At 44.1% G+C, this 26846-nt stretch overlaps 1 protein-coding gene across 1 annotated transcript; it reads right to left on the reverse strand.

Moving 5' to 3' along the window:
* Positions 1-2011: 2011 nt before the first annotated feature.
* Positions 2012-25028, reverse strand: SPARC (secreted protein acidic and cysteine rich). Its single transcript, XM_081851577.1, has 10 exons — positions 24869-25028; positions 13111-13180; positions 12194-12244; positions 10810-10894; positions 9851-9972; positions 8895-9015; positions 6196-6329; positions 5388-5536; positions 4048-4196; positions 2012-2763 (listed from the first exon to the last, which is right to left on the reverse strand). Exons 2-10 carry the CDS (start codon positions 13165-13167, stop codon positions 2735-2737), a joined length of 897 nt encoding a protein of 298 aa, XP_081707703.1. The 5' UTR covers positions 13168-13180; positions 24869-25028; the 3' UTR covers positions 2012-2734.
* Positions 25029-26846: the final 1818 nt, after the last annotated feature.

Genomic DNA, 26846 nt, shown 5'->3' on the forward strand with positions numbered 1-26846 from the left:
ATGCTTCGGCATTCTGCACTGCCCAAAATAACCAATCTCCTGTATTTATGACTTGGGGTTTGTTTTCCTTTCCAGGGCTGCTTAGCAAGCATGAAAGCCCAAGGCTGGAGAACATGAGATGAAACCCTGTGTGAATTGCAAGGTTTGTGTGTGCCCACCCTCCTGGAGTCACTTTTCATGACATAAGCGGCAAAGCAGGAAGCGCAATAAAAGTTGTGCTTCCTGTTGCCATGACTGAAGTGGAACATAAGAGCCTCAGAAGAGCCCGGCTGCATCAGGCCAAAGGACCACCTAGTCCAGCATCATGTTCTCATGGTGGCCAGCCAGATGCCTGTCCACTCATCTGCGATTCCTGGAAAATGCCTCTTGACAGTGGAGGTCGAACGTAGCCATCACGGCTAGCAGCCATTGATAAACGTAACCCCATTGAATCCTCTTTTAAAGGCATCCAAGTTGTTGGCCATCACCACATCCCCTGGAAGCAGATTGTGGGAAATTGCAGTCAAACATAACTATGCATGAGTGCTAGTTAGTGCATGAAGGGGTCAAAACAATAGAGGTGGATTACTAGACTCGGCTAGCTCCTGCTCCTTCTTCTCCAATGAGAGAGGAAGTGAACCTTCTCTTCCTAGTCTCTCTCCACACCATGCAACTGACCAAGAAGGGTGTCTTAGTTTTGCTCCAAGCTTAGAGCATGTGTTTGAAGCAATCTTTCTGTATCTTCTATCCAAGAGTATTCTGCCTGAGCTCTCTTTGCTGCTGCTTGGATAAAGGCATGAATCTGACCTTTGGAATATTTCTTAAGCTAAGCATTTTAAACTTACTTAACAGTTTGTGGTCTGTTCAGTGAAAGCAGGGTAGAAAGAGGGGAGCACTTTGCAAGCAGACTAAATATTTTGTGTTAATTTAACTATCACAGCTTCTCCCAAAGTGTCATGGGAATAATATCTTGGTACAGGAGCAGAGAATTCTATGTCTGAATTCTCTAGCCACCTAAGAAAAACAGTTCCCAGGGTTCATGGGTTACAGAAATCACGGTTTAACCAATTCAAATCCTGAATATAGATTGTACATTAAGACATAACCTCCCAGGGCCTAAGATCTCACCTTTATTCAACAGGACCGACATAGAACTGATTAATCTTCTAGCCCATACTTCAGTGCCATGCTCACCTGTAGATATATGTCTTTCTTTTTTACTAAATGTGTCAAATGATCAAATCTAGGACAAATGGCTTTTTTTCAAACGGTAGACTGTGGCACAAGTTTCAGCTCCCGGCAGATGGTTGGAAGTGACCCTCCTGAGATGAGGGTCACTAGTAATATACTGAGGGCTACAGATTCATTTTTGATCTCATATAGCGTGGTGGTTTCAAATAGCTACTTTTTTGTTGTTGTTTGAGAAAATTCCTCATCGCTCACACTGCGGCAACATTCTTGTACAACTAAGATGTACAGAGTACATTAAGAAATAAAAGTGACTTCTCAGCCTATGAGACCTAACTATTTGTTGCTACTGAAGATGTTCTTATTAGGAAGATACTTCCCCTGAGTTTTCTCAACCCAAATGCAAATGTTTATTCATGACACCTCCCTATGAGTAGAACCATCATGTGCAAAAGGGGTGCTTAAATGTTATGCTCAATGCGTGTGCACAAACAACCAGTCCGTGTGTGGCCTGTAGTTGAGCTGTACACATCAGTGAATGTAAACTTGTACCTGTGTAGAGAATGCTTGTACACGCATCCAGCTTATCATGTGAACAGGCCTGGTGTTATTCCTCAGAGGCAAGATGGGTATTTTAGGATGACCACAGACGACTAGGAGGGAAAGACTTGGCTTAGGGAAATGTGCTTTTGCTCCTCAGAATAGATTTCAGTGACAAACAAACCACAGCAGGGAAAAAGACTACGAAAAGAAAAATAAGCACCACCAAACACAGATAAGCACCAAATCTAACTTTAAAAGCATGGTAAAGACAACAACAAAGAATACAGTCACTGCGTAGCAATGAAGCAGGTAGAATTTTCTTACTTTTTATTTTAAAAGGTGGGAGTTAACAAGACTTCGCCCCCCCCCCTTGCATCTCAGTTGCTCTCTTGTAATCATTCCTTTCAGGTGAGTTGGTGCCAGATTCGAGAACCGCAGAATTCATAAAGTCACCATTTTGGATTTTGTAGACCTTACCCAACTGCATGCTTTTTCCATCCTACTAGTAACTGAAATCTGGATCTCCTAAACTTCCATAAAACAATTGCCCCACTACTTGACTTTGTATAGCCCAGTCTCCCAACACCCTTTTTGGTACACTTTCCTTTACTTGCCTTCTAGAAATTGGGGAGTAAATTGGTCTGGAGGTCCTAAGCCTGAGAGTTAAATAGCCAAAAACATGTTAAGATTTTGTTTCTTTAAAAAAAAAAAGTTAGAAAAAGAGAGGGCCAGAAGAAGGAGGTCAATACTTTGAACAGAAGCGGATTTGTTTCACTGTACTGATATTATCAAATCAAGAGGTCAACAGAAACACACAGATGAATGCGTGAGCAGAGTAATCTAGTGGTATAGATTAGGCTACTAACAATTTTCTGTCTCTCTTTTTCTTTTAGCACCGTTAATATATAAGTTTAGATCTATATTAGCACCTTGTCCCCGATAAAACAACAACAAAAACCCAAATTGTTAAAAAAAAAAAAGAAAACATGGGAGTTGCAGGTAACAGAAGCAGAAGCTGCTGAATTTAGATCACAAGATCCTTGTCAATATCCTCTGCAAAAGAATAAGAAAGGCATGGTGTAAGAACACATTGTGTGTGAATCTGTACAGTGTGATTCCCCAATATGTATGTGAGTGTTTGTTGAAAAATCCACCCTTAATTCCTGCCTGCCAGCCCAGCTGACCACCCCTGCCCAAACCAGCTGCCCCATTTGCCTGTTGAGGTTCCTTCCACATCCTGTTATGAGGCCCCTATTCCCCTCAGAAATCTGCAATTCGCAGGAGTGGTTTAACAATCTATCTTTCCAGGGAACTCTGGGAACTGCAGCTCTGGGAATAGGGGTCTCCTAACAATTCACATCACCTTTCACAAACTACAGTTCCCAGCATTCTTTGGGGCAAGCCATGGCTGTTTAAAGTGATATGATACTGCTTTAAATGGACAGTGCAGATGGGGCCATAGTTCTCTGCAGCATACAGCCCTATTGAGGAAAGAGATAGCATTGAGTGCTTGGTAGGGGTGACCTGAGACATCCTGTTAATGCCTCCATGGTGGGGGTATGAGGCTGCGGAAGGGGTTCCCCTCAAGCAAGAGCCCTTTCAAAGCCTTGCCACTGGGCAGGGAGAGGGGCAAACCCCGCAAGGGCTTCTTAAACACCTCCCTCTCGCTGAGACTCACTGCGAGCAAGGCGTTCTGCAGAAGGCCTCTCTCCACCCTTAGGGGCCCCTCAGCAGCAAAGCTGTGCAGCACAAAACTGTGCTGCCCTGCCACACCACTTCCTTTAACTGGGTTGCTTTTTCGGTGGCTGCCTCTTGCATTTCTGTCACCTGAGGCAGCTACATCACCCCACCTAATTCGTGGGCCGGCTCTTAAGCTTGACCAGAGTGTTGACCTGGTCCCATTGCCAAAGCTAAGCAGGGTTAGCCCCACAAGCTGTCTAACAGGGAAGGCAGCCTGACAACCAAAGGTAAGCTGCTTTTAGTTCCTTGGAGAAAGATTGGGGTACAAGTGAAATAAAAGAGGCAGACTGTCAAGGAGTTCCAGAGTAGATCCCAGCGCTCATCAGGTGTGCCACCAACTGGGCTAGTTTATGAAGTTGCTCTGGTTTCAATCCTATAATCACTTACCTGGGACTAAAACCCATGGAACTCAGTGGGATTTACTACTGAGCAGACATATAGCTCCTTTTATGCAAGTGCTTTTATTTCTGGTGTATCTCCCTAGTCCCTAGATGATTCCCTTGGTCTGGAATCATCAGGAGATGTTTGGAATTAGGAGCCCCCCCTCCTCTATTGAAGTCTCAGTGATGTCTTAGCCCTGGTGTGCGGTATACTTACTCTCCTTAATGCCAAAGCAGCTGCCCCATTCCTCAAGAGCGATATACTTGTCATTGTCTAGATCACATGTTTCAAAGAAGCGGGTGGTGCAGTGCTCCATGGGGATGAGGGGAGCTCTCAGTGGGGCCAGCTCAGTGTGGGACAGATAACTGAAAGGAGGAGCATCAAGGTGGTCACAACAACAACAACAGCCTAAAATTACCAGTTTTCACTGGATTGGCAGAAAGGACAGAGGCAACAATCCCTTCGCTCTGGTCCTCCACTCCCACCCAATCATACCCTTCCTTTATATTTTGGAGCTCATTCTCATGTCCATTCAATAGGAAGGCTTCTATGTTCTGGGTCCGTTGTACCATTAAGACAATGAGCACATATCTGTGGGCTTAACTTTGGGCTAGGTCAATCCAACCCTGGCAATTCAAGCCCCTGATGCCCCCATCTCTTCTTGTGCCTGGCAGCAATTCCCCCCTTTTATATTGGACTGAGGCCTGTTTCCTTGTCATACATTACCCAAACTTCATGGAGGCAAGTTTCCTGTATCTGTGACCTATCATAGAATCATAAGAGTTGGAAGGGACCCAATGGGCATATGTTCCAACCCTCTGACTTGTGCCAGTCTGGTAATGTATGAAAGGAAACAAAAACTAATGTAGGAACTTTCCATGTGCTCCATTCTTCTCCTGTGATTTTCTCATTTCGTACATTACTAGAGCATCGCAGGACGCAGTCATGATGCACCATACCATTTGGAGAATGTATGGATCAGGCTTTATATACCAAAGATATCTTGTTCTTTGGGAAATCTCTCTCATTTTGTGGAGTAGTCTTATCTAAGAAACGGAAGGACCTGCAAAACATCCCATTACCCAAACCTGAAGTGCATTATGTAGATGGAGAATGCCCTGAAATCAGCCCTTTAAATGGATGGGCTGTACTCTCTATCCGTTGATACCAGAGCCTTCAGCAGACACTCCCTTTCTGTTTTTAAAAGTTAAATTTAGGAATCCTGAGAATCTGAAGGATGTACTGCTTAGCAGGCTGAAAGCCAAGTGCTTGATTTGTGGCACAGTCATGCAGGGAAGGTGCCCATCTTTCATAGTAAACACCACCCTGACCTCTGCTAACAAAGTAGCTTTTCAAAGAGCTGAGTGGAGGCTATTTTACACCTAAGATAAATAAGGGACTTGGTTCTTGTATCCTAGGCTATTTATTATTTTAAGCCTTGCTTGATGAGGGCTAATGAAGGTTACAAAAAAAAGAACTTTGCTTGTGATCTAATACGGATGTGTCTTGTCTCTGCTAGAGTTTATCACAGGCCAGGGAAGTGGGTGGGTACATACCCATCGACGGGGTGCTGGTCCAGCTGACCAAATTGCCAATGCACAGGGAAGATGTACATGTTGTAGTTCTTCTCAAAATCACGGGTCAGCAGTTCCACTGTGTGGTCCCCAGCTTCCAGGCGCTTCTCATTCTCGTGGATCTTTTTCACCTATTCATCAAGATACAATTTGCATTAAAAAAGAAATTACCATCAGAGCCTTTCTCCTGGGGTAAAGTGGGCAATAGCTTGCATTTCATCCTGAGTTGGCCAAAGAAGAGCCACAGAACAGTGAATTTCTGGCGGAAATGTACATGAAGGGGGGTATGACATGCTGTCCAAGAGAAGTTTCCATCTGGTGGAATACACCAGCATGTGAAGGTAATGCAAGACACAAAATGACTGGTGACACAAGACTGGCTTTGCAAATGGCATGTTCCCTTTGCGCCCACATTTGAGCAGCTAAGGTCATGTCATGCATTGTGTGGCAGAAGACCCAGACTTGCCAGAAGTGTGTGCTGGGTATGAATCTGTTACAGATGTAATCCTGGCTCTAATGGGTGCGCTGGTTTTCAAAAACAATTGTTATATTCATATGTTATATGTTTAGGCATACACTTAAATAATATTAGGTGCACTTTGGGGGCGGGGAATGTTTTCTTTAAATGGGTGAGCTGCCTATATTCAGTAGTGTGTGATGTGATTTGATGTGTTGGTCTTGGTGTGATGGGGTGGTAGATCCATAACCATGAAAAATAATGTAGGAAAACTCCACTTTTGTGCACCATGTAAGCTATGGGGATGGTTGTTTATGTGGAGCTGTAGCTCACCCTGAGTTTCTGCTTCTCAGTCAGGAGGTTGTTGTCTTCATCCCGCTCATACAGGGTCACCAGCACATTCTTCAGCCAGTCACGCATACGCAGGGGGAATTCACTCAGCTCGGTGTCGAGGCACTCAGGAATGACTGAAACCCAACCAGAGACCCATCAGCTCATTTACAGTCAAGGACAAGCCATGTTTATTGTCTTTAACCATAAGTCCATTTCAATGAGACACTGACTCCACCTAACAATGGCCCAGAAATTATTAGATAGCGATACGCATTATAGCAAAGAGAGCCACTGCATTCAAAAGGTTTGCACAATTTTATTTTTGCTAACAATGCAAAAAGAAGGCCCATTCTGCAAGTTTCTATGGGGATGCCATTCATTCTCCCCAAAATCTCTTCAAGACAGTACTCTCTTTCCGCACCCTGACATCAGAACCAACTTTAGGATTAACCTGAGACAATAAACAGCTTGTGGATTGGTCCAGGTTTGTTTGTCTTTGAACTTTTTACCTACTTAAGTTTTTCATTTTGTACAAAATAGGAAAGTATAAGCTTGCCTTTCACAAGCAGCAGAAAATAGCATTCCAGGTAGGAGGAGAACATTTATCTAACTCCATGAGTTCAGTGCTTAAATGTCTGTGTTTGTTTGTTTTTTTAAATTAATCTAGGACTTACTTGACTAATGGCATATTTGTTAAAATGCTAGCTATCACGTTAATCCAGTCTGGAGGAGAAGATATTAAAGTATTTCTTTCTGTTGGTTGCAAAGGCCGCTTCTTGCCTTAAACTTAGAGACCACTTGAAAATAAAAATATCCTGCCAACACTTAACACAGTTAAGCCACCTTGACCACACATTCTGTGTTCTGACCTGATCTAACTCCATCCCATCTGCTCAAAAGTTGGGCTGGTGATATGTTTATAATTTATTCAACATGTTTGCCTGCATGCTTAAATGAGAGGTTGTTAGTTGCACAAGGCATCCATAGTGGAGCCCCTGGAAACAGGAAATCATCACGGCCACTGAAGCAACTGTGGATACCTTGAGCTAGGGCAAGGACAATGCCTGCAAAATAGAAGCTGTCTCATTCTACAGGCTTGTGGTTAGAGATAGACGTAGAAAGATGCTGGAGACGAGAAGGCTCTTGAATGAATACTTTATCACTTGTTTGTCACCTGGAGTGTCATGTAAGAGACATCACAAAATCCACTGAAAGCCTATAGCAGAACTTTTCAGCATTGTAAATAGACCATTTTCTATTTACAGGATCACATTTTCTATTTACAGGAAATAGGCGATGACGTTTGCCTTAAAGTTAGGGACCAAACAAAGCTGAAGGCCAACACCCAACATTGCAGAACCATCTTGATCATGCATTCTGTGACGATCAGACCTGAGGAACTGATTATGTCATTTTCTCCCCCCTGTGAAATCTTACACCCAAAATAAGCTGCAATTATGAAGCATGCAATGAAATATGGAAACTTTATAAAACCTGTCTACCAGTGAGCAGGGTGATGGAAATCTTGGCTAGATAGAGATCAAGGTTGTGTTTTCAGATGTGTTGCTGTAGCTGAGCAGCCTACAGAGATTTCCTAACTATTCCTGCTTCCTCAGGTGCAGATGATTAATGGAGTCCAAGCCACCTTTTTCTGACAGAGACCAAGTTCACATGTAATGCTAAGCCAAGCCATGGCACAGCACAGACTAGCAAATGTGTAGGTTCCCAGAGCCGAAATCTCAACCACAGTGCTCCTCCCCTGGTTCTGCTTTTGTCTTGTTACCTGGGGCTAAGTTGAGGTTTGGCTTAACATTACAACCAAAAGCAGGCTTGTGGCTTCTCTCATGATAGACAAACCACAAGCTCTAGGCAAGGTTTGTTCCTGGTTTATTGGACCAGTGAACACAATGGCTGAGGTAACCAAGATGGTAGGTGCCATGCCTTTGGGCTGACCTATGGGTCAGTTTTCTCAGCACATTTCCCAGAATCTGTAACTTGACTGTTATGAATGCAGGCACATTCTGTATTGTCACAGAATGACTGAAGTATTTTTATTTTTAAAAACTATTATTTTTATAGTTTTTATTTTTTCAGCATGTGCTAGTGTTGCGCACCCCGTGAATGAACAGTCTTCAGGATGCCCATCATTCAAGCCTAATTTGTGACCCACATTGATCATGTAGATCTCCATGTATTTTCATGCTAACATAACTTGATGTAGTGTTTTTGCTATTCCTTAGATCACATGGATGCCGGAGCCACAAATTCTGAAAATATAGTTGAATATAGGCTAGATGTAGCCAATGTGGTGCCTTCTAGGTGATGTCATGATACAACTCCCAACAGCACTAGGCAGCATAGTCAATGGTCAACGATGATGGGAGCTGTAGTGCCACAACATCTAGAAAGCAGGTGTTGATTACAGTGGTACCTCGGGTTACAGACGCTTCAAGTTACAGACTCCACTAACCCAGAAATATTACCTCGGCTTAAGAACTTTGCTTCAGGATGAGAACAGAAATTGTGCTCCGGCGGTGTGGCGGCAGTGGGAGGCCCCATTAGCTAAAGTGGTGCTTAAGGTTAAGAACAGTTTCAGGTTAAGAACGGACCTCTGGAACGAATTAAGTACTTAACCCGAGGTACCACTGTAGTTGCCTTCTGAATGGATTTTGTTCTGCTTCATAAGGATGAAAACTCACATTTGCAAGGTCCAATGTAGTCCAGGTGGAGCTTGTGTCCTTTCTTGGTTCCCTCCAAAGTGCATTTGGTGGCAAAGAAGTGGCAAGAGGTGTCATAGGTCTTGTTGTCAGTGCCACATACCTTTGTGAAAAGGGTTAGTTGCATTAGAAAGATGAAGTGCTCAAATGCAGCATGGATCTATCTTTCTCCCCATCTAGGACAACATCAATAACCTTCCAGAGCTAGACAAGCTCAAATGTCTATTAGGTATTCATAAAGCCTCTACTTGGCAATCCTTATCCAGCCCATAACTCCACTTTCGATTCATTTAAGGATTGGACTGCAACCCTGGATTTGATGGGGTCAGCATATATTTGTCACTGCACTCCCAAGTAATTTTCTTTCCTGGCAGCTGCATGTAGAAGTTAGAGTGCCAGGGTCAAGATGGCACTCAACAGGACAAAGTCCAGGGGGGATGGAGCTGCTGTCCTCCAGTAATACCCTTGGCACTGACCCATCAGGTAGGGGAAGAACTATTGCCAGGCCAGGCCTCTCACTCCATGTGTCATGGGCTGTTGAGGAAGACTTGATAGTCAGTTGTATTTAACAAAACCACTGAAAGATTCAGAAGAATGACAAGCTGCACTCATTCTGTCCAGTGGCATGGTGGCCACTCTCCTGTCATTGCTCACATACCTTTCTCAGTAATTCCTGCAGCTTCCTTTCATGCAGCTGGGCTGGATGACGTGGCTATTTACCAAACTTGCAAAACACCCTTCATTGGTAGCATGGTACTTAACTATGTGATATGCCCTAACCAGAAGTTACAGATGTTACTGGGAGAAACCTCAGAGATGCATCAGCTGCTATGCTAAAGCTAAGATATAATTGAGGCTATAAGCAATCACTGTTCCCAAGACCTCCTCTTTCGTCAGTTTGCTCTGTTGGCCTGACTTCACTCATCTTCTTTGCTCACCTTCTCAAACACTGCAGTGCTGGCTGGGCAGCTGGAAGGATCCTGGCACACACACATAGGGGTGTTGTTTTCATCCAGTTCACAGACTTTGCCATGCTTGCAGTGATAGTTCTGGCAAGGATCTAAGCGAGAGCAGGGGAAAAAAGCAATTTTTGAAGCCAAAACAGTGTCAGTGGTTCCTCAGTATAAAAAGAAAACCCTGGAAAACTAGCCATGGAGAGATATACTCAGCCTTTTCACCAACAGTAGTGTCTGAGCCATCCAGCAAAGTGTTTGCTTGGCTCATCAGATGTAGGATAGCCTAACATATTTATTTTATGGAGCAAGGCATATAGTCCAATAGTCTATGTTTGTCTCTAACTAGGGCAGCACAGGAATAACCAGAACTCCTTAACTGATGTATTGGAGTTAAGTTGCAAGTGTCAGCATTCTCTTCTGAAAGAGTGATAACTTACGGCCACCATCTAATGTACTTCGAATCTTTCCCAAGCCTAAAAAACAGATAGATATCTTGAAACACACTCTGCATGGCTGAAATTGAGTGAGAACTGGCCTCAGAGGGAGCATGCGGTTCACAGACCATTTCCTTCCCTCTGTGGTCCTTTAAAGTGATACCCCTTGCAACTTAAAGCAGCCTATGGAGAGAGTTGATACTGTTGGGTCTTCAGGATGTAAGATTGGGAGGGCGGGACTTAAATGACAGTAGCAAGAAACATCATGTGGCATGAGCATACCAGGGCTGCTGCAGCAACCCCTTTTCTTCAGTTTTTTGCATTTCTATAAAATATGCATTCTTATATACAGGGCTGGTTCACACTTGAGGCAAGGTGAGGCAACTGCCTCAGGTGGCAGGATGTCAGGTGCCAAAATGTTTTGGGCTTGCCCTGCTTATATTATGTGTACATATAAAACATTGCATGTCTGCAGGTTTAAAGTATAATATCCAGAGTACTGCTTACTTTCAGCAACAATCTCCTCCACATCCACAGTGGGCTCTTCAAACTCTCCAACCTCCACCTGAACAGGGTTGATACCCACAGGTTCCTGGAAAGAGAGGTGGAATAAGGTCAGTTATTGTTGTGTTCTGGTTGATGACAACCTGGAAACCTTTTGTGACATAGAAACCATACCCACTAAAATAGGCTGTTCAAAGAGAGACTCACAGCCTTAGGAAGCCAAAGGTCAGGGAAATGTCTCTAGAGTTAATTTCCTTTCATGAAAGAAGAGACAACTTGAGGTATTATTAATAATAATAATTAAATTTCTATACAGCCCTTCACCTGCAGATTACAGGGTGGTTGAAAATGCATAATAACAAACAAAAACAACACCCCCTCCATTTTAAAAGGCCATAGATTGTGTTATTAGACAAAGGCCTGGGAGAAGAGGAATGTTTCTGCCTGGCACCTGAAGATATGTAACAAAGGTGCCAGGCAAGTCTCCCTGGGGAGAGTATTCCACAAATGGGGAACCACCACAGAAAAGGCCCATTATCATGTTGCCACCATCTGGCCTCTCATGAAGGAGGCACACAAAGAAGGGCCTCAGATGATGATCTGGTTTGGTTCATATGGGGAGAGGTGGTCCTTGAGGTATTTAGTATACTAAATGCCAATAGTGAGTTCATACTCTAAAATGTAGCCAAATAGCACAGGAGTCTTTGAGGAAGATTTGGAGAAGCACAATTTTTAGTGAACTATAAAAGCAGGGGAGGGGACTCTTGAGCAATTCAGCGAGGACTGAACATGCTCAATGGGCACAACTGGTTGTTGTGGGTGGAGGATACAAAAACAGGGTGGGGAGGGGAAATGGAACGGAATGGGGTGTCCTAGGAGAGGTATGGCTGACTGGTGGCTAGCTGAAACCCTGAACAAGAGCGCTTCACACTGTGACTGAGTTACAGGCCCCACCTCTCAACAGTGCTTCCAGCTGCAGTTCCGTTCCTCTTCTGATCACCCTTAAATTTCAAGCAAGCAGTCTGAAAGCTCTTAACTCATAATAAAATGAATAAAAAGACCGATCTTGAGAAATGGTGGTCTGAAGCAACTATCTCCAGAAGGATAGCTGTGTTAGTTTGTTTCAGCAAAAAAAAAAGAGCAAAGAGTCTCGAGGTACCTAAAGACTAACATATTTATTATGGCGTAAGCAGATTGCAGTCCATTGAACGTATATGCCATAGAAAATGTGTTAGGTTGCTTCCAGACTACCTGTCTGCTGAGCATCCATCCCAATTTGTTTGGGTGGTGGTCATACAACTTCCCATCAGTCGTTATCCCACCTCTTCCAATGCATCTGCTCCCACAAAGCACATAAAAGGGGGGGGGGTATTGCATCAACTCATACCTCTATTGTAGGGTCCTCTACTACTTCCATCTCCTCTGGTAGAGCATCCTGCTGCAAGGAAGAAATAAGGAAGTCAGGTGTGGATGTGTCTCCCATCCTAGCTCTACTGCAGGGTTTCCCTCAACCTTGTGCCTTAAGCTCCACTCCTACTGCAGTGACCAAACACACACATGTACAAAGCTCCTCTGCCACCCTACCCAAGGGCTGCAACCAGCAGGAAGAAAGTGTGAGACCTTCTGCATAATGCTCCCCTTTGCCACAGTTAGAATCTAGCAGGCCCCACTGAAGTCTGTGGAGCTCCTTGCCTTGCTTTGGAATGCAGTATTGCCGTATCTCATTCCTTAATAGACTTGAAGCCACTCAAGTATTCTTGGCCCAATTTTATTTAAAACATATACACACTTAGAATTCAAAGAGTTAAGGTCCGTGAATTCCTGTTGCTCACTAACTTGGGCACCACCCAATGGACTTTGCCAGCAACACTTACAGCACACCTGTCCCTAAGGCACAGTTTTGGCAGTGACTTTGAAAAGAATCAAACTTTTGAATATAGTCATCTGAGAAGGATGGATTCTGGCGTGTGTACATCCATGCTTGTTCTGACTTAGCCTGAGTTCACACAGCAATTTATTCCATTTCCCTAACTGCAGCCAATCAGAAGCTGCGATTTGGTTTCTGAATGTTTTGGAAGTCGAACGGACTTCTGGAATGGCTTCCATTTGACTTCCAAGGTACTGTACCTTGTTCGACTTCCAAGGTATTGTACTGTCAAAATGCGGCAATCCTTTTGTTTTATGTTGGCCCTGAAACTCACCTTTCTCATGCCTTGCCCAATGGCAATCCTATAGCAGGAGGGGCAGAAATTCATTCTAGGAAACAGGTTTTAAAATTTTATTTGATCCCATTTCAATACTTACCGGTGCTGCCAGGGCCTTGCCTGCCAGGCAGAAGAGGAAGAAAATCCAGGCCCGCATCTTTGTTTGAAGTCTGGAGAGAGAAGAGGAAACATTTGACTTATATTTGGGTGGGGATTGAGTATTGTATTCTACTGTATTAGTTTTTATGAAAATTATGGGCTTTATTGCACGAGAGTCAGATTATTATTTTCATTTATTGCGGTTTATTCCACCCTTCTTCCAAGGAATTTAGGGTAGCATGCTTGATCCTCCTCCAATTTTATTCTCACAGCAACCTTGTGAGGTAGGCTAAGCTGATAGTGAGTAGCCCCAAATCATGGTGAGCTCAAATGAGGATTTGAGCCCTGTGCTGAGTAAAACATTGTAACCACAACACCATGTTTTCATGTTACTGTTTCTTCTTACAGGAAGAATAAGTAAGGGTAGATAAGGCTTTTGACATAGTTGATGCTGATGACCTGCAAGGATGCTTCAAAAAAGAAAGAAATGGGAGTAATGAAAATGACTTGAACTTAAAGCTGAAGTCTTCTGCAGAACAATTCATGAACTTGATTAACATTAGGTGATGGAAGGATTATACCTACAGTTTCCTCCCTTCGACAATACATAGAATCAAAGAATTGTAGAGTTGGAAGGGACCCCAAGGGAATCTCAACTAAAACATCCATGACAACTGGCCATCTAACCTCTGCCTCAAAACCTGTAATGAAGGGGAGTCTCCTGAGGGAGTTGGTTCCAATATCGAACAGCTCTTATTGTCAGAAATTTCTTCCTGGATTTTTAGGCTGAAATCCCTGACCAAGCACATGCCCAGTGAGTAAATTTCATTGAACTTGGTGGCCTTGTGGAGCCTGTTGTAAGGCTAGATGCCACAATGACCTCCATCCACTGACTTCCTGGACTAGCAAAGCAAGCCTTCATTTTGACCCCTTACAAGCAAAGAAGGAAAATGCAGCGGGAGAGGTGGCAGAGAAATAGAAGGCAGAGACACTATTTCTGGGCTGAAACCTGGCATCCATAAATTTTTTTCAGTTATAATCTCTGTTTCAGACTTTGTGGGTAGTAGGGGGAAATAAAGGAACTAAAATGAGCTTTTTCCTATTAACTACATTGCAGAAGTGTGCATAACAGATAACCATAGAAGAATTTAAATATCCTTTGGATTTAAAAACAAAAACATGGAAGTTTTACTGGGAGCCAAAAATATTTCAGAAGGGGAAAAATAAGGGTGGAAAAGTGGAAGTCAGTGTTATTCTCTGCATCATGTAATGTCCAAACCATCTTCCTGCTGGTGCAAAGTCCTATCTTTCAAACACAATAGCATTAAGGCATGTCCATCCTTGCCCAAGGAAGTTCTTGCCAGAAAGCACTGGGGAAACAAACAGAGGAAATCCTGAGTGATTAAATTTTTTGCTTATCTGCAGTCTGGCATACAGGTGAGGTTGCAATTGCAGAATCTTCTTCTTCTACAGGCCTATATATTTGCTGCTGAGAGTTTTCAGACCTTTACCTATTTTCCTAAGAGTAGAGAGTTGATACAGACGGACAGTGCTCCTATATGAAGCTATCTTGTCTTCTCCAGACGCAATTTGTAGAACTTGAATATCTGTGTCCATGAAAAGTGCTATGAACTGTGAAGAAAGGGGAATCTCTTGCTGTGCCTAGCATGCAGGCAAGAATCTGAATGTGTTGACTGTAAAATGATATATGAACTCTTTGCTAATCCGAAAAACCATCACTGTGGGTGAGTGGGTACAAACTGGTGGGCATCTGGAAATCCAGACCAACTGATACAACATGCTATTGCCAAATGCCTCTTCAATTGCTCAGATACAATCTATTGTTCATTGATCACTTCCTGCTTCTAACAAAGAAGGGAAATCCAGGAGAATATGGAATTTGTATTCACAATAAGATTATGAGACTGATGCGTACAGATCTCTCACAAATAACCTTCCCTATTGGTAGCAGGTTCATGTAACAGATGTATGACAAAATATAAATACAACACTGTCAGTGGTTTTTATTTTTCATTTGTAGTGCAAGCCTGAGTGAAATATTTATCTAACAGTGAAATATTTTCATAAACCAGAAGTCTCCCAAGTTTTAAACTACAGGATATAAAATTCTGAACTCCAACTTAGTACTTTCAAAATTTGAACTCTGCAAAGTAGCTCCCTACCTACAAACAAATTTCACACCTAAATGCAACCTCATACAAAATGTTGCTGATTTCCCTCCACCCCTCAATATATTGCAGATCTAATATGAATGCATTTCCTGGCATTTCTATGGCAGGTTGCAGCATGCTCCCTTTGCACCCAAAATGGGGAATCGTTTTCCCAAACATGTTGCCTTCAATGCACTACAGAAAGGCTGAAATTTCCAACTCAGCTTTTATTTATGCCAAATGTAGCGGGCTTTAGCAAAATTTTCGTTTCTAAAAACGTTCATGCTGCAGTCTCCAGCATGTTTTGCATGATGTATTTTATGTGTATATGGTTAGATCATGGTAAGAGAAATATAACTATTCATGAAGATGCAACATGGTTTCATGCAAAATCATGGATGTGCCTGACAGTTCATCATTACAGACACTTTTTGGTGAGTATAGAGTAAGGCAGGAATGACCAACTTTGTGTCCTTTAGATGCTTTGAACTACATATCCCACCATCCCTGACCAGGCTGCTTGGGGCTGATGGGCGTTGCAGTCTTACAACATCTGGAGAGTACCACGTTGGCTATGTAGGGGGCCTATTTCCCATTGACTTGGCAGCTGTCTAATGCAGACAGCTCTTTCCTCTGCCCCCACCTCTTCTCCTGCTGTTCAGTACACCAAGTCCTTTCCTCTTGCCTTTATTTGCTCTGGAGGCTGGTGAAAGCATCCTTCGTCACTGCCAAGACCTGAAGTTGAGGTCAATAGCTCTTCCCCTTTTAAATGGCATTTTTGGGGGTGGAAAAGTACAGCTGCATCTGGCTGTTTCCCTCCTCCTGGATCTACAAGGGATTTTCTTGTGTTTTGCCTAGTGGGGCTCTTTCTTGCCTTGCTTCCGAGGTCCACTGATGACCAAGGTCTGACAGCATCGCTAAGGTTCAGCAGCTACGAGCCAGGTGTCAAGGGGCTGCTTTCAGAAGACAACAGCCCTTGAGCTACCCTGGTCAATATTGGATGAGGATCTCAAGGGGTGTTCCTTGCCCCAGAGAATATCAGATTTCAAGGCCCGGGGCTGTGCTGAGGTATAGGAGCCCATCTGACAGCAGGCCAGCAAACACTGAGAACAGCCACTGTTGTGCTTGGAGGTAGAAGGGACATGGATCAACTCTCTGAGCAAACAAGCTTTACATAAACGTCTGTCGCTGGAAACAGGAAACAAGTTTATTTGAAAAACAAAAAATGTCCAGAAATGCCTCCATAAGAGACTTATTTTTTGTCTAAGAGGAGCTGCTTTGGCTGAGGCCTTCCAGCCGTACCATTGGTACTTTGCAATAGAGGTGTCAAATGCATAGTGTGATGCTCTCACAATGAAGACCTGTGTAGCAGCCATCACACGGCTATCTGTGGAAAATCAAATGACTCAAGGCATGCTGCTGGGGCTTAATTTGAGCCAGACCCGGAGCTCACAGGGGCTCAACCCATGAACATGCTTCTCAGTGCCAAGACTCAAAGTTTGGATCTGCAAAGTGGATTACTGCACATGCATTCATATCCTCATGAATGCAGACGCAATTCCCCTTTTCCAACACTTGTTTCACAGGAGTAGGTTGGAACACAGAACAGATGCAAAAGCTAGTTGTCCAAAGGAACAGAACTTCGAATAAGGTTTAAGTGGCATGGTCACTATCCCAGTTTGAACTACAGAAGAACCAGATTCTGTGTTTAGTTTCAGCCAGGGCTTGCTGTGTAGGCTGCGGTTGGTATCTGGTTCTATAAATGGTGCTGATATTTGATAAGGATCCCATGCTTTTCTTCAACTGGAGTGATTTCTCTATATATCTCATGGGAGGAAAAGACAGCTTCTCAGCATGTGCAGAGTCCGTCCCCACTCCAAGAACAAATAAATCACAGCTACACTCCTATCCTGCAGAAGTGTTGTCTTTTTCCCATGATCTAATTGGGGTTGGGGGGCTTGTAGGAAAGTGCAAGAACAATGATGTCATCTGCTGGGGTGCTAGGGTACTTGGCAAACTCTCCTTGCAAGTAAGTGACATGATAATAAAGCTTTCAAGCTTGCTTGTGTCAATTTTGCACGGTCAGAGAAGGAGGAAAATAATCAAGAGGATGGAAACTTCTTTCCTTTGGTTTGGGGTTCTTACTTCATGCTAGCAGGTTAAATGGCAACACTTCCTTGCAAGATGGTTCACGTTTCTGATTGACATGGCTATAAACTTATACATGGTTTCCCTTATGCATGGTGCTTATTACCAGGAAACTACATTGGATTGTGGTCATATTCATTCTAATAAATTTGGTAATAGGCTATGTACTCCTACATTTTGATGTGTGCAGGTGTGTGTGTTGCACACATATTATGTACACATAAATATAGGGATCAGTGCAGCTGCCTGTACTTTTGGACACTCCTTTAGGGTGTGGCTATGAAGACTGTCATGATGAGCTCTTCAATATTTGCCACTACACCACTGCATCTGACACAACAATCCCAGGGAAAGCTTCTTGTGAAAGGGAAAGCGCACTAGATGGCAGTTTGCATAAGCTCCCTCTCCTGGCAATTTCCCTTGGGTGCCACATGTACCTCTTTGTTGCTTTGTGGTCTATAGTCCGCGAGGAACAGCGGAATATTGAATCCCCACTTTAAATCAACATTCAAGTCCACATTATACCCAGAATAGGCTTGAAACTGGTAGCTGCTGCAGAGCTAAGGAAGGTTCTCACCAGGGCATCTCCCCTGGGTGCCCCCCCCCCCGTGATATCTGGAATGCAGCACATAGGCTGTTGCAAGGGTTTCTTTTGTCCTAGTAGACTCCACCATTTTGCCTTGCTGTCTTTAATGCCTAGAGTCCATTGCAGAACATGTACATCAGGCCACCTTTCCTTGCTCTTTCCTTTTGACATATGTTCCTATGCAAAAGAGCACCTTATGATGATAATGAATAATGAGACCAGAGTTATTTAAATGAGCTTTGAAAAGGTGTGATCATCCTATTTCCACACCAGCAATTTAGGTGGCTTTGGTGGCTGCCTTTTATCAACTGCGTATCTCAAGCAGATATTCTCTTCTCTCCCCTCTAAGATTAGCAATGGTGGCTTCCTCTGGACAGTATGGACTGCTTTCTCTGCCTTTTCCCAAGGAAGGATAACGTTCATTACCCAGCATTTGAAATGACCACAAACTCAATTTTCTCTGCTGTCCTCTTTGTTCACATTCCATCTCATTTAAAGGATGCAGAGTCATGGAGCAAGGCTAGAGCCTGCACCCCTTTTCTCACACCCTTCATACTAACTACGCTTTCAACCCCGATTTGACATGGTGGGGGTATTAACCCATGTTGCCAATTCATGCATCTCTTAAAAAGCTATCATAGTGTGCACAGTCATCAGTATGCTCACTTATCCTGAGCCTTTTCTTTCTGAGAAGAGCTGTGCAACACCTGTCCATGTAGCAGCATTATATGAATATGGCTCAAATGCAGCATTTATGAAGGGATGCTTCTAGTTGGGTCCTTCTGTTCATGGCCAACTCATTGCTCCAGCAAAAAATTCTGTGAATGGACTGGGAAGGAAGGTAATTCTCACTAATTCCCACTTTTTGCTGTTGCCCTCTGTTCTGGAGAGTTCAGCAAACCCTCTGGTGCAGATTTGAGAGGGTGCAAGAAGCCTTACGAGTGTTCAAATAGAGCCAAATGTTTCTTCAGGACCGGCTTTTTATCAATCAGTTAAGTTGACTAGTATGGTGCTGTCGTCTAAACCACTGAGCCTCTTGGGCTTGCCAATCAGAAGGTCGGCAGTTCAAATCCGTACAACAGGGTGAGTTCCTGTTGCTTTGTCTCAGCTCTGGCCAATAGCAGTTCAGAGGCACACCAGTGCAAGTAGATAAATAGGTACCACTGTGGCAGGAAGGTAAATGGCATTTCCGTGCACTCTGGTTTACGCCACGGTGTGCTGTTGCCCCAGAAGTGGTTTAGTCATGCTGGCCACATGACCCAGAAAGCTGTCTGTGGACAAACACCAGCTCCCTCGGCCTGAAAGTGAGATGAACACCGCACCCCAGTCGCCTTTGCCTGGACTTAACCGTCCAGGGCTCATTTACCTTCTACTATGGCTTGACCAGGAGGACCCTAAACAAAACAGATCCCTTTTGCAACTGTTGCTCATGGAGAAAGCCTTCAAACCGCAAACCAAGGTTTGCAGATGAGTACCATGAGCGAGCGGTTTGTGCTTGTAGCTTGCAATCCACAGACAGTCACTAACATGGGAGGAAGCCCACTGAGCCAGGCTGAGGGAGCCTTGGGCAAATGCTCAATGATGGTCAGCCTCCTCTGTCAGCAGGCCCTGGCAAGTGTACCTGGTGGCGGTTGAGGCGCAGCAGCACCAAGCTGAATTTCTCACAATGCCTGAGAGTAACCCTACACTGACGAATTAGAGGGAGTTTAAATAAAGAGTGGGCACAGCTATCTGGTCTTGCTTGAAGTGCTATGCCAGATTTTTAAAAATATATAAATGAAATGGGGGGGGGGGCTGTGTGATAGCTGTTGCTGCAATGGTAATACTTTTAAAGTGCAGCTTGCTGTTTATAAAAACCCCATAAAAAGTTGTTCAAAAATAAATCAATGCAGCACAGCTTGCTTTTAAACCTCATGGAGGAAAAGGCTATCCATAGCGGCTGACCCTGGGGGCTGCATTCTGCCTCCATGAACAGAATGCAAGTTTGCTGAAAGCCACAGGAGGGGAGAGTGCTGCTCTGCTCGGATCTTGCTTGCAAGCTTCCCATAAGCATCTTGTGGATGCTGGACTAGCTGGGCCACTGGCCTGATCTAGCAGGGCTCTTCTTATGCATTTAACCCTGTCTTGTTCATCTTCAGGGAAACTGATCGCATCACCATTTCATTTCCAATTATTAAACCCAAGTAGCAATTTACAACATTAAAGACTGTCTAGTAACCAGTGGCATGGGGGGGGATGGGGGATGTTGCCCTGAGTGAACAATGTGGGGGGGGGGGGCATGAACCAGGAGCCCCCCACCCCACTGAGATCCCCCTTGCACCCTGCCAGCGGCAGGGACTGGACAGCACAGAGGATGAAGATCACCTTCTGCGCCTGCCCAGCACAGCAGAGTTTGCCCATTGGCGATAGGGGTGGGGGAGTGCAGATGGTGAAGTGTGAAGGGCACCCTCCACACCCTGCTCCCGCATGGCACGTGAACACCCGCCCGGCGGCATCAGTGGCAAGGGCTGGATGAGCATGCTCTGCTCCTGCCTGGGGCACATGCGCGCTCATGTTCTCTGGGCGCTGGCAAAGGGCGTTACGCCACTGCTAGTAACTCCATGTTTCAGCAGCCACACTAGCTAAAAGCTTACAAAGATGTGATACTATGAGCAAAGAAAAGCTTGGGTAATGGTTGGGTATAATAATAATAATAATAATAATAATAATAATAATAATATCCCAAAGGAGCTCAGGATGGAGATTCTATTTCTGACTCCACTTTGTATTCTTAGGCACACACATTAAGTCCTCCCTTTCCTGCCGGCAAATGGTGATCCCTTTCATTTTCTCCTCTGTAAAAACAAGCTGATGTTAGTCTGCTCTGGCAGAAGCACTGTATAAATTGTCATCATTTTAAGAACTCATTCAAGAGAACTACCCAATAATTCAGCTCCCTAGTATCAAATGTGTGGCTTTATCTGGAGAGAAAATGATACATGTCAGAATATCCAAGGCTTAAGGGCAGAGGAAAGCAGCAGGTAATTTTCACCGTAAAGATAAGGGGAAAGAAGCTTTATAGGACTGTAATATCAGGGATATGATCTAGGTCTTTATTGCTAGTCCTTAGCTGCACAAGCTAAATACTTTCCAGTCTAAATTAGCAAATAGTTTTTGAAAGAAAGAAAAATCACATGCACCTTTATGATATTTAATGTGCTGCCTGGGGCATAATTCTCATTGGGGTGATAAACCTGAGCTTGGGGCTGTAGTTGGGACAACTGCTCCCTATTGTGGGGCGGTGTCTCTCAAGTAAGAGGGCCTTAAAATGTTTTGGCTTAAGAGGACTTGTACATTTGGGTTCCTGCAAGGACTAGCTATAGCCATAGCTGTCAACTTTCCCCTTTTCTTGCGAGGAATCCTATTCGGAATAAGGGAATTTCTCCTTAAAAAAGGGAAACGTTGACAGCTATGGCTATAGCTTTACTTCACTCCCTGGTGTACTGAGGTGATCTTCCATTTCCCGGGGAAAGGGATGTCTGGCAGCAAGAAAGGAGCAAGAGAATAATTCTCTCGTGTTCATTTCAGTGCAGACAGCGCTGACTTCTTATCGGCATTTGTGGAGACAAAAGTAGCACAAGGAAGTTGTGCTCTAGTCTCTCTAGAGTTCCCTTCTACCAGGAAATAAGAGACTGCTCCAGAAGTCCCTGTGCCATCTCATGGGCCTCTGGGCAGATGTCCTGTATCTCAGGAGAAGTGGTGCCCTGCCACAATTGTGGCTAACAACAACAACAACAACAACAACAACAACAACAACAATAATAATAATAATAATAATAATGCTTTCCCCTCAGACTGGGACTCAAGGCAGCTTACAGATAAATGGATGGATGGACCTGACTAAATTCTAAGTCCTGTCTGAGATATCCAGCACTGGAAAGCTGGGCTTGCTTTGCTTGTAATTTTCCAGTTATTTTGGGTCATGTTATTTTATGGATTCTGCGGCACCATGATGAAAGCAAGGCCAGCTGCTCAGCATTCATGTTGTCAGCTACCAGCAGTCTGTCCCAAGAGGAAAGTGGCCGGAAGTCTGGCCTGGACGGAAGCCCAGATGCTCACCACCTGTGAAACCCCTACAATTCACCCCTCCTCCAGTGCAAAAAGATATCAGCAACTTTCTTAAGTTATAAAGAATACCTAAACTATCAAGTACCGCACAAAGCTAATTAAAGGCTGGTTTGTTTAATCATAGCCCTTTGTTTTAAGATATAAACAGCTGGCATGAATGTAGCTGACATAAATAACTGTGTGGGCATAATTGCTGTTCTTTCGCTATACCATTAAACAGTGGCTGTCCCAGAGTTGGGGCTCTGGAAGATTTACATCTTAATCTGGAGTTGCAGGGAACAGACCAGCAGCTAGACTGGTGATTGGGAGTGGCCGCTGAGACCACATAACACCGGTGTTGAAAGACCTACATTGGCTCCCAGTATGTTTCCGAGCACAATTCAAAGTGTTGGTGCTCACCTTTAAAGCCCTAAACAGCCTCGGCCCAGCGTACTTGAAGGAGCATCTCCACCCCCATCATTCAGCCCAGACACTGAGGTCCAGCGCCGAGGGCCTTCTGGAGGTTCTCTCACTGTGAGAAGCGAAGTTACAAGGAACTAAGCAGAGGGCCTTCTCAGTAGTGGCACCCGCCCTGTGGAACACCCTTCCATCAGATGTCAAGGAAATAAACAACTATTTATCTGACTTTTAGAAGACATCTGAAGGCAACCCTGTTTAGGGAAATTTTAAATGTTTGATGTTTTATTGTGTTTTTAATATTCTGTTGGGAGCTGCCCAGAGTGGCTGGGGATATAAATAAATTATTACTACTACTACTACAGTGGTACCTCGGGTTAAGTACTTAATTCGTTCCAGAGGTCCGTTCTTAACCTGAAACTGTTCTTAACCTGAAGCACCACTTTAGCTAATGGGGCCTCCTGCTGTTGCCGTGCCGCCAGAGCACGATTTCTGTTCTCATCCTGAAGCAAAGTTCTTAACCCGAGGTACTATTTCTGGGTTAGCGGAGTCTGTAACCTGAAGCATATGTAACCTGAAGCGTACGTAACCCAAGGTACCACTGTACTACTACTACCACCACCACCACCATAGTTAGTGGTAAAGACACTTGCACAGAAGATATATTCCTTTACTTTACGTATTCCAGAACTGAGTTCAAGCATTGAACACACAGTCCCCAATGGAGCCCTGGCTGATCCTCTGCAGAAGCCAAGCTCTGGCTTTAATGATAGCGAGTGAACTGAAATACTTTACTGACATGAAGATGTGTGTGTTATGAGATCCCCTCTGCCATAATAGATTGAAACGTCAGTTAAGGACAACTGGGGAGAAGTCAAGAGGCGCTCTGTTGTGTCTTTCTACATTCCTTCTTTTTGGATGCTGCATAGAAGGGCGATTCAGAACCGAAAGCAGCACTTCAAAAAATAAACCTTTGAACTTTTCCGCATCTAAAATTCTGCAAAGGGGAAAAGTTCCAGCTGAACACATATTTTCCTTTCCGCGTCTCAGGCCATAAAGGCCTTGCATCTCCTGAACCAAAAGGCCCTGAAAGGGTTGCCATGGAAGCCGACATTCCATTGTGGGAGAGTCATACAAGAGAAGAGCGCCTTTCCCCCACCCCCAGTAGGCGGAGCTTGGCAAAAGTTTGAAAAGTTGATATCTCCCCACCCCCCACCCTCAATCTCCTGCTTCTGCCTATGTGGCAGACAATGGCTTTGTTTGAACTGATTCATGGACTGTGCCTGCATTTTCCTTAATCCCCTCCACATACACACATAAAACTTTCTCCCCTTCAACTTTACCACCCTTCCAGAGGCACAATCCATTGCATTTTTGTTATATTTCCCCTCGTCCCCCACCAATACGCACACAAATAGACTGCTCAGAGCAACAGGGCTCAAAATTAACTGCCTTTTTCTTGGCAAACGTTTTGGAATAAAATACAGTTCCAAGAGGGGGGAAAAAAAGAGCAGCTGAAATATTCTCTTGGGTCAAAGTAGGGGAGGCAGTGGCTGCCTTTAAAGGCAATGAAATCCCTTTTAGCATCCACTGTTGTTATTTAAAAAAACAAACAAACAAACAAACAAACAAAATCCCACAACATTCTGACTTGAAATTCATCCTCTTTCTGTACTGCTGTCACTCTGCCAAAAGCAAATCAGTGAGATAAATAACGACAATTGCAGGGAGTAGTATACTTTAAAAACAACAACTTTTTTCTTCTTTTGATGGCCTTTTTCTGGAAAGAAAAATATCGTTGGGCTAAAGATAATGTTCTCTTGACAAGTTTAGTTCCTTAGATGCTCGTAACCTGAAGTGACCAATGACAGGCTGCATTCCATGTGCCAGACCTAATTATTATTATTATTATTAGAGGGGAGGAATTAAATTGTGAAATCCTAGCAACAGAGTAACAACTTGCTTGAAAATTACTGTCATCTTCCAATAAATAACACATATTTATGGCAAGCAGCGAAAAGCAATGAAATAAGCAGCAAAATCCTGTTCTTTCTGAAATGTCATTGAACTAAGCCTCTTAACATGCTTCAGCTATAAGAGGGGTGGGAATAGCTTTCGAAATGAGGAATAAAAGTAAGGTGCAGCAAGCAAAATTCTCAATAATAGAAAGTCAAGAAAATGCAAAAAAAATAATATTCCCCAAACATTAATACAACTCCCCTTCTCCACCAGCACTGTTAATTCAGATGCCGATGCTAGATCTTTGGCAAACTGTGACCCGCTTGCTTAGTATCATAACAGAGAGGAATGAGAAAGAGCAGAGAATGGAAAAGGAGGATTTGATGCCATACCTCAAGGACAGGGCAATGGAGCTGAGAAAACTTCAGCCTCTCTCAAGGGTCTGAAGGAATCTAAGTGTTTTAGAAGGAGGCAACAGGAAACCGTTCCGAGGTTTGCTGGGCTGGGTTTCTGCTTGGCTGGCTCTCTTTCTCCTCCTCCTCCTCCTTCTCTATTTTCCAATTCTGTTTCTTTCTCTCTACAGTGGGCTGGCTCTCCCCCTCCCGTCCCCCTCCCACCCCGTCCCCTTCTTCCCGAGTCCCAAAAATATAATCTGAGGCTGCAGCCAAAAACTAAATGATAGACCAGAGCAATCAAGAAGTGACGGAGGAATACACTGCCTTTAGGCAGCGGAGCTGATTGAGAATCATAGGCGAGCGCCACATTTGTGGCACGCATTTCAGGATTCCAGCAAAGACTCTTTTGTTCTCTCGGGCTTCCCAAAAATATTGTCGGCTTTATGGGGTGCTGCCCAGTCCTTCCTGTTCATACAAACCTTGCAGACCGATGGAGATGGCTGCGTATTGGTGCATAACCTGACTGAGGATCCAGCTGCAAGTATTCTAGCGAAAGGACAACAATAGTGCCATCCACATTAGCACCAACTCCTAAGGCAAGCAGTGTGACAAAGGAATAATAATAATAATAATAATAATAATAATAATAATAATAATAATAATAATAATATTTATACCCCACCCATCTGGCAGGGTTTCCCCAGCCACTCTAGACAGCTTCCAATCGAATATTAAAAACACAATAGAGCATCAAATATTAAAAACTTCCCTAATTGCTATAATGGCAATTATCTAAGGAAGCACACCACTGTTTTTTTGGTGGCATTCATAGCCATCTTTTAGTGTGTGATTGGCACATATTTTCCCTACACTGATATTTATCTATTGAATTTTTATTCATTTATTGCTTTTCTAGCAATAAATGTCTGTCTTTTCTCCCGAGGAGCTCAAGGCTCATTTAATCCGCACAACAAGCCTGTGAAGTAGGTTAGGCTGAGAGGCAGTGACTGGCTCAAGATGACTCAGCAAACTTCGTGGCTGAGTGGGGATTTGAACCCTCATCTCCCAGGTCCTAGTCTGACACTCTAACCACCACATCACAATGGCCCTCACCAGTCAGAGCTCTGTATGAAAGGACAGAAGCTCAGTCAGAAGTATGACAAAGTGCATACAGAGACTTTTAATCCATGGGGCAGAATTAATACTCATGGCTGCACTTCCCAACTTGCAGTGTGTCTGGTTTTTCCCACAGTGAAACTACACATCACCCACACAACTGTCCCCCCTAAGCCTGCTTCTGAAAACAGCAGCCCAGCATCACATTCCCTTTTCCCCATCCTAGTACAGCATGGAACTCAACTTTCCTTGCATCCTGCTGTTATTATGCTAATTCTACGTCCCTGCTCAGCTATGATGTGCTCAGGATAATGGTACTAGTAAGCCCCACTACAGGGACACGGGTGGTGCTGTGGGTTAAACCACAGAGCCTAGGACTTGCTGATCAGAAGGTCAGTGGTTTGAATCCCCGCGACGGGGTGAGCTCCCGTTGCTCGGTCCCTGCTCCTGCCAACCTAGCAGTTCGAAAGCACGTCAAAGTGCAAGTAGATAAGTAGGTACCACTCCGGCGGGAAGGTAAACGGGATTTCCGTGCGCTGCTCTGGTTCGCCAGAAGCGGCTTAGTCATGCTGGCCACATGACTTGGAAGCTGTATGCTGGCTTCCTCGGCCAATAAAGCGAGATGAGCGCCGCAACCCCAGAGTCGGCCACGACTGGACCTAAAGGTCAGGGGTCCCTTTACCTTTACCTAAGCCCCACTACAACATACTGTATAGCAGAGGTGAAAAAATGAACACAGGGGTACCATTTTGGCAGCAGCCCCTTAGCATATTGTATCCTCCCACCTACAGAACAGGGAAATCGTCTTGTGTGGAGTGGCCTTAAGTATATACGGAAGGAGAGTCTGCATTGTTAAGAG

Source organism: Podarcis erhardii, assembly GCF_964252035.2.
Source record: "Podarcis erhardii genome assembly, chromosome: 2".
In the NCBI taxonomy this organism is placed as follows: domain Eukaryota; kingdom Metazoa; phylum Chordata; class Lepidosauria; order Squamata; family Lacertidae; genus Podarcis; species Podarcis erhardii.

Excerpts from the sequence above, each read along its gene's own strand:
- SPARC (XM_081851577.1), bottom strand. The coding sequence starts at position 13,167 with ATGCGGGCCTGGATTTTCTTCCTCTTCTGCCTGGCAGGCAAGGCCCTG. Across the intron at positions 9,016-9,850 it reads GCACTGCAGTGTTTGAGAAG|GTATGTGGCACTGACAACAA; the intron begins GTGAGCAAAGAA and ends CTTTTCACAAAG. Across the intron at positions 5,537-6,195 it reads CTGAGAAGCAGAAACTCAGG|GTGAAAAAGATCCACGAGAA; the intron begins GTGAGCTACAGC and ends CTTGATGAATAG.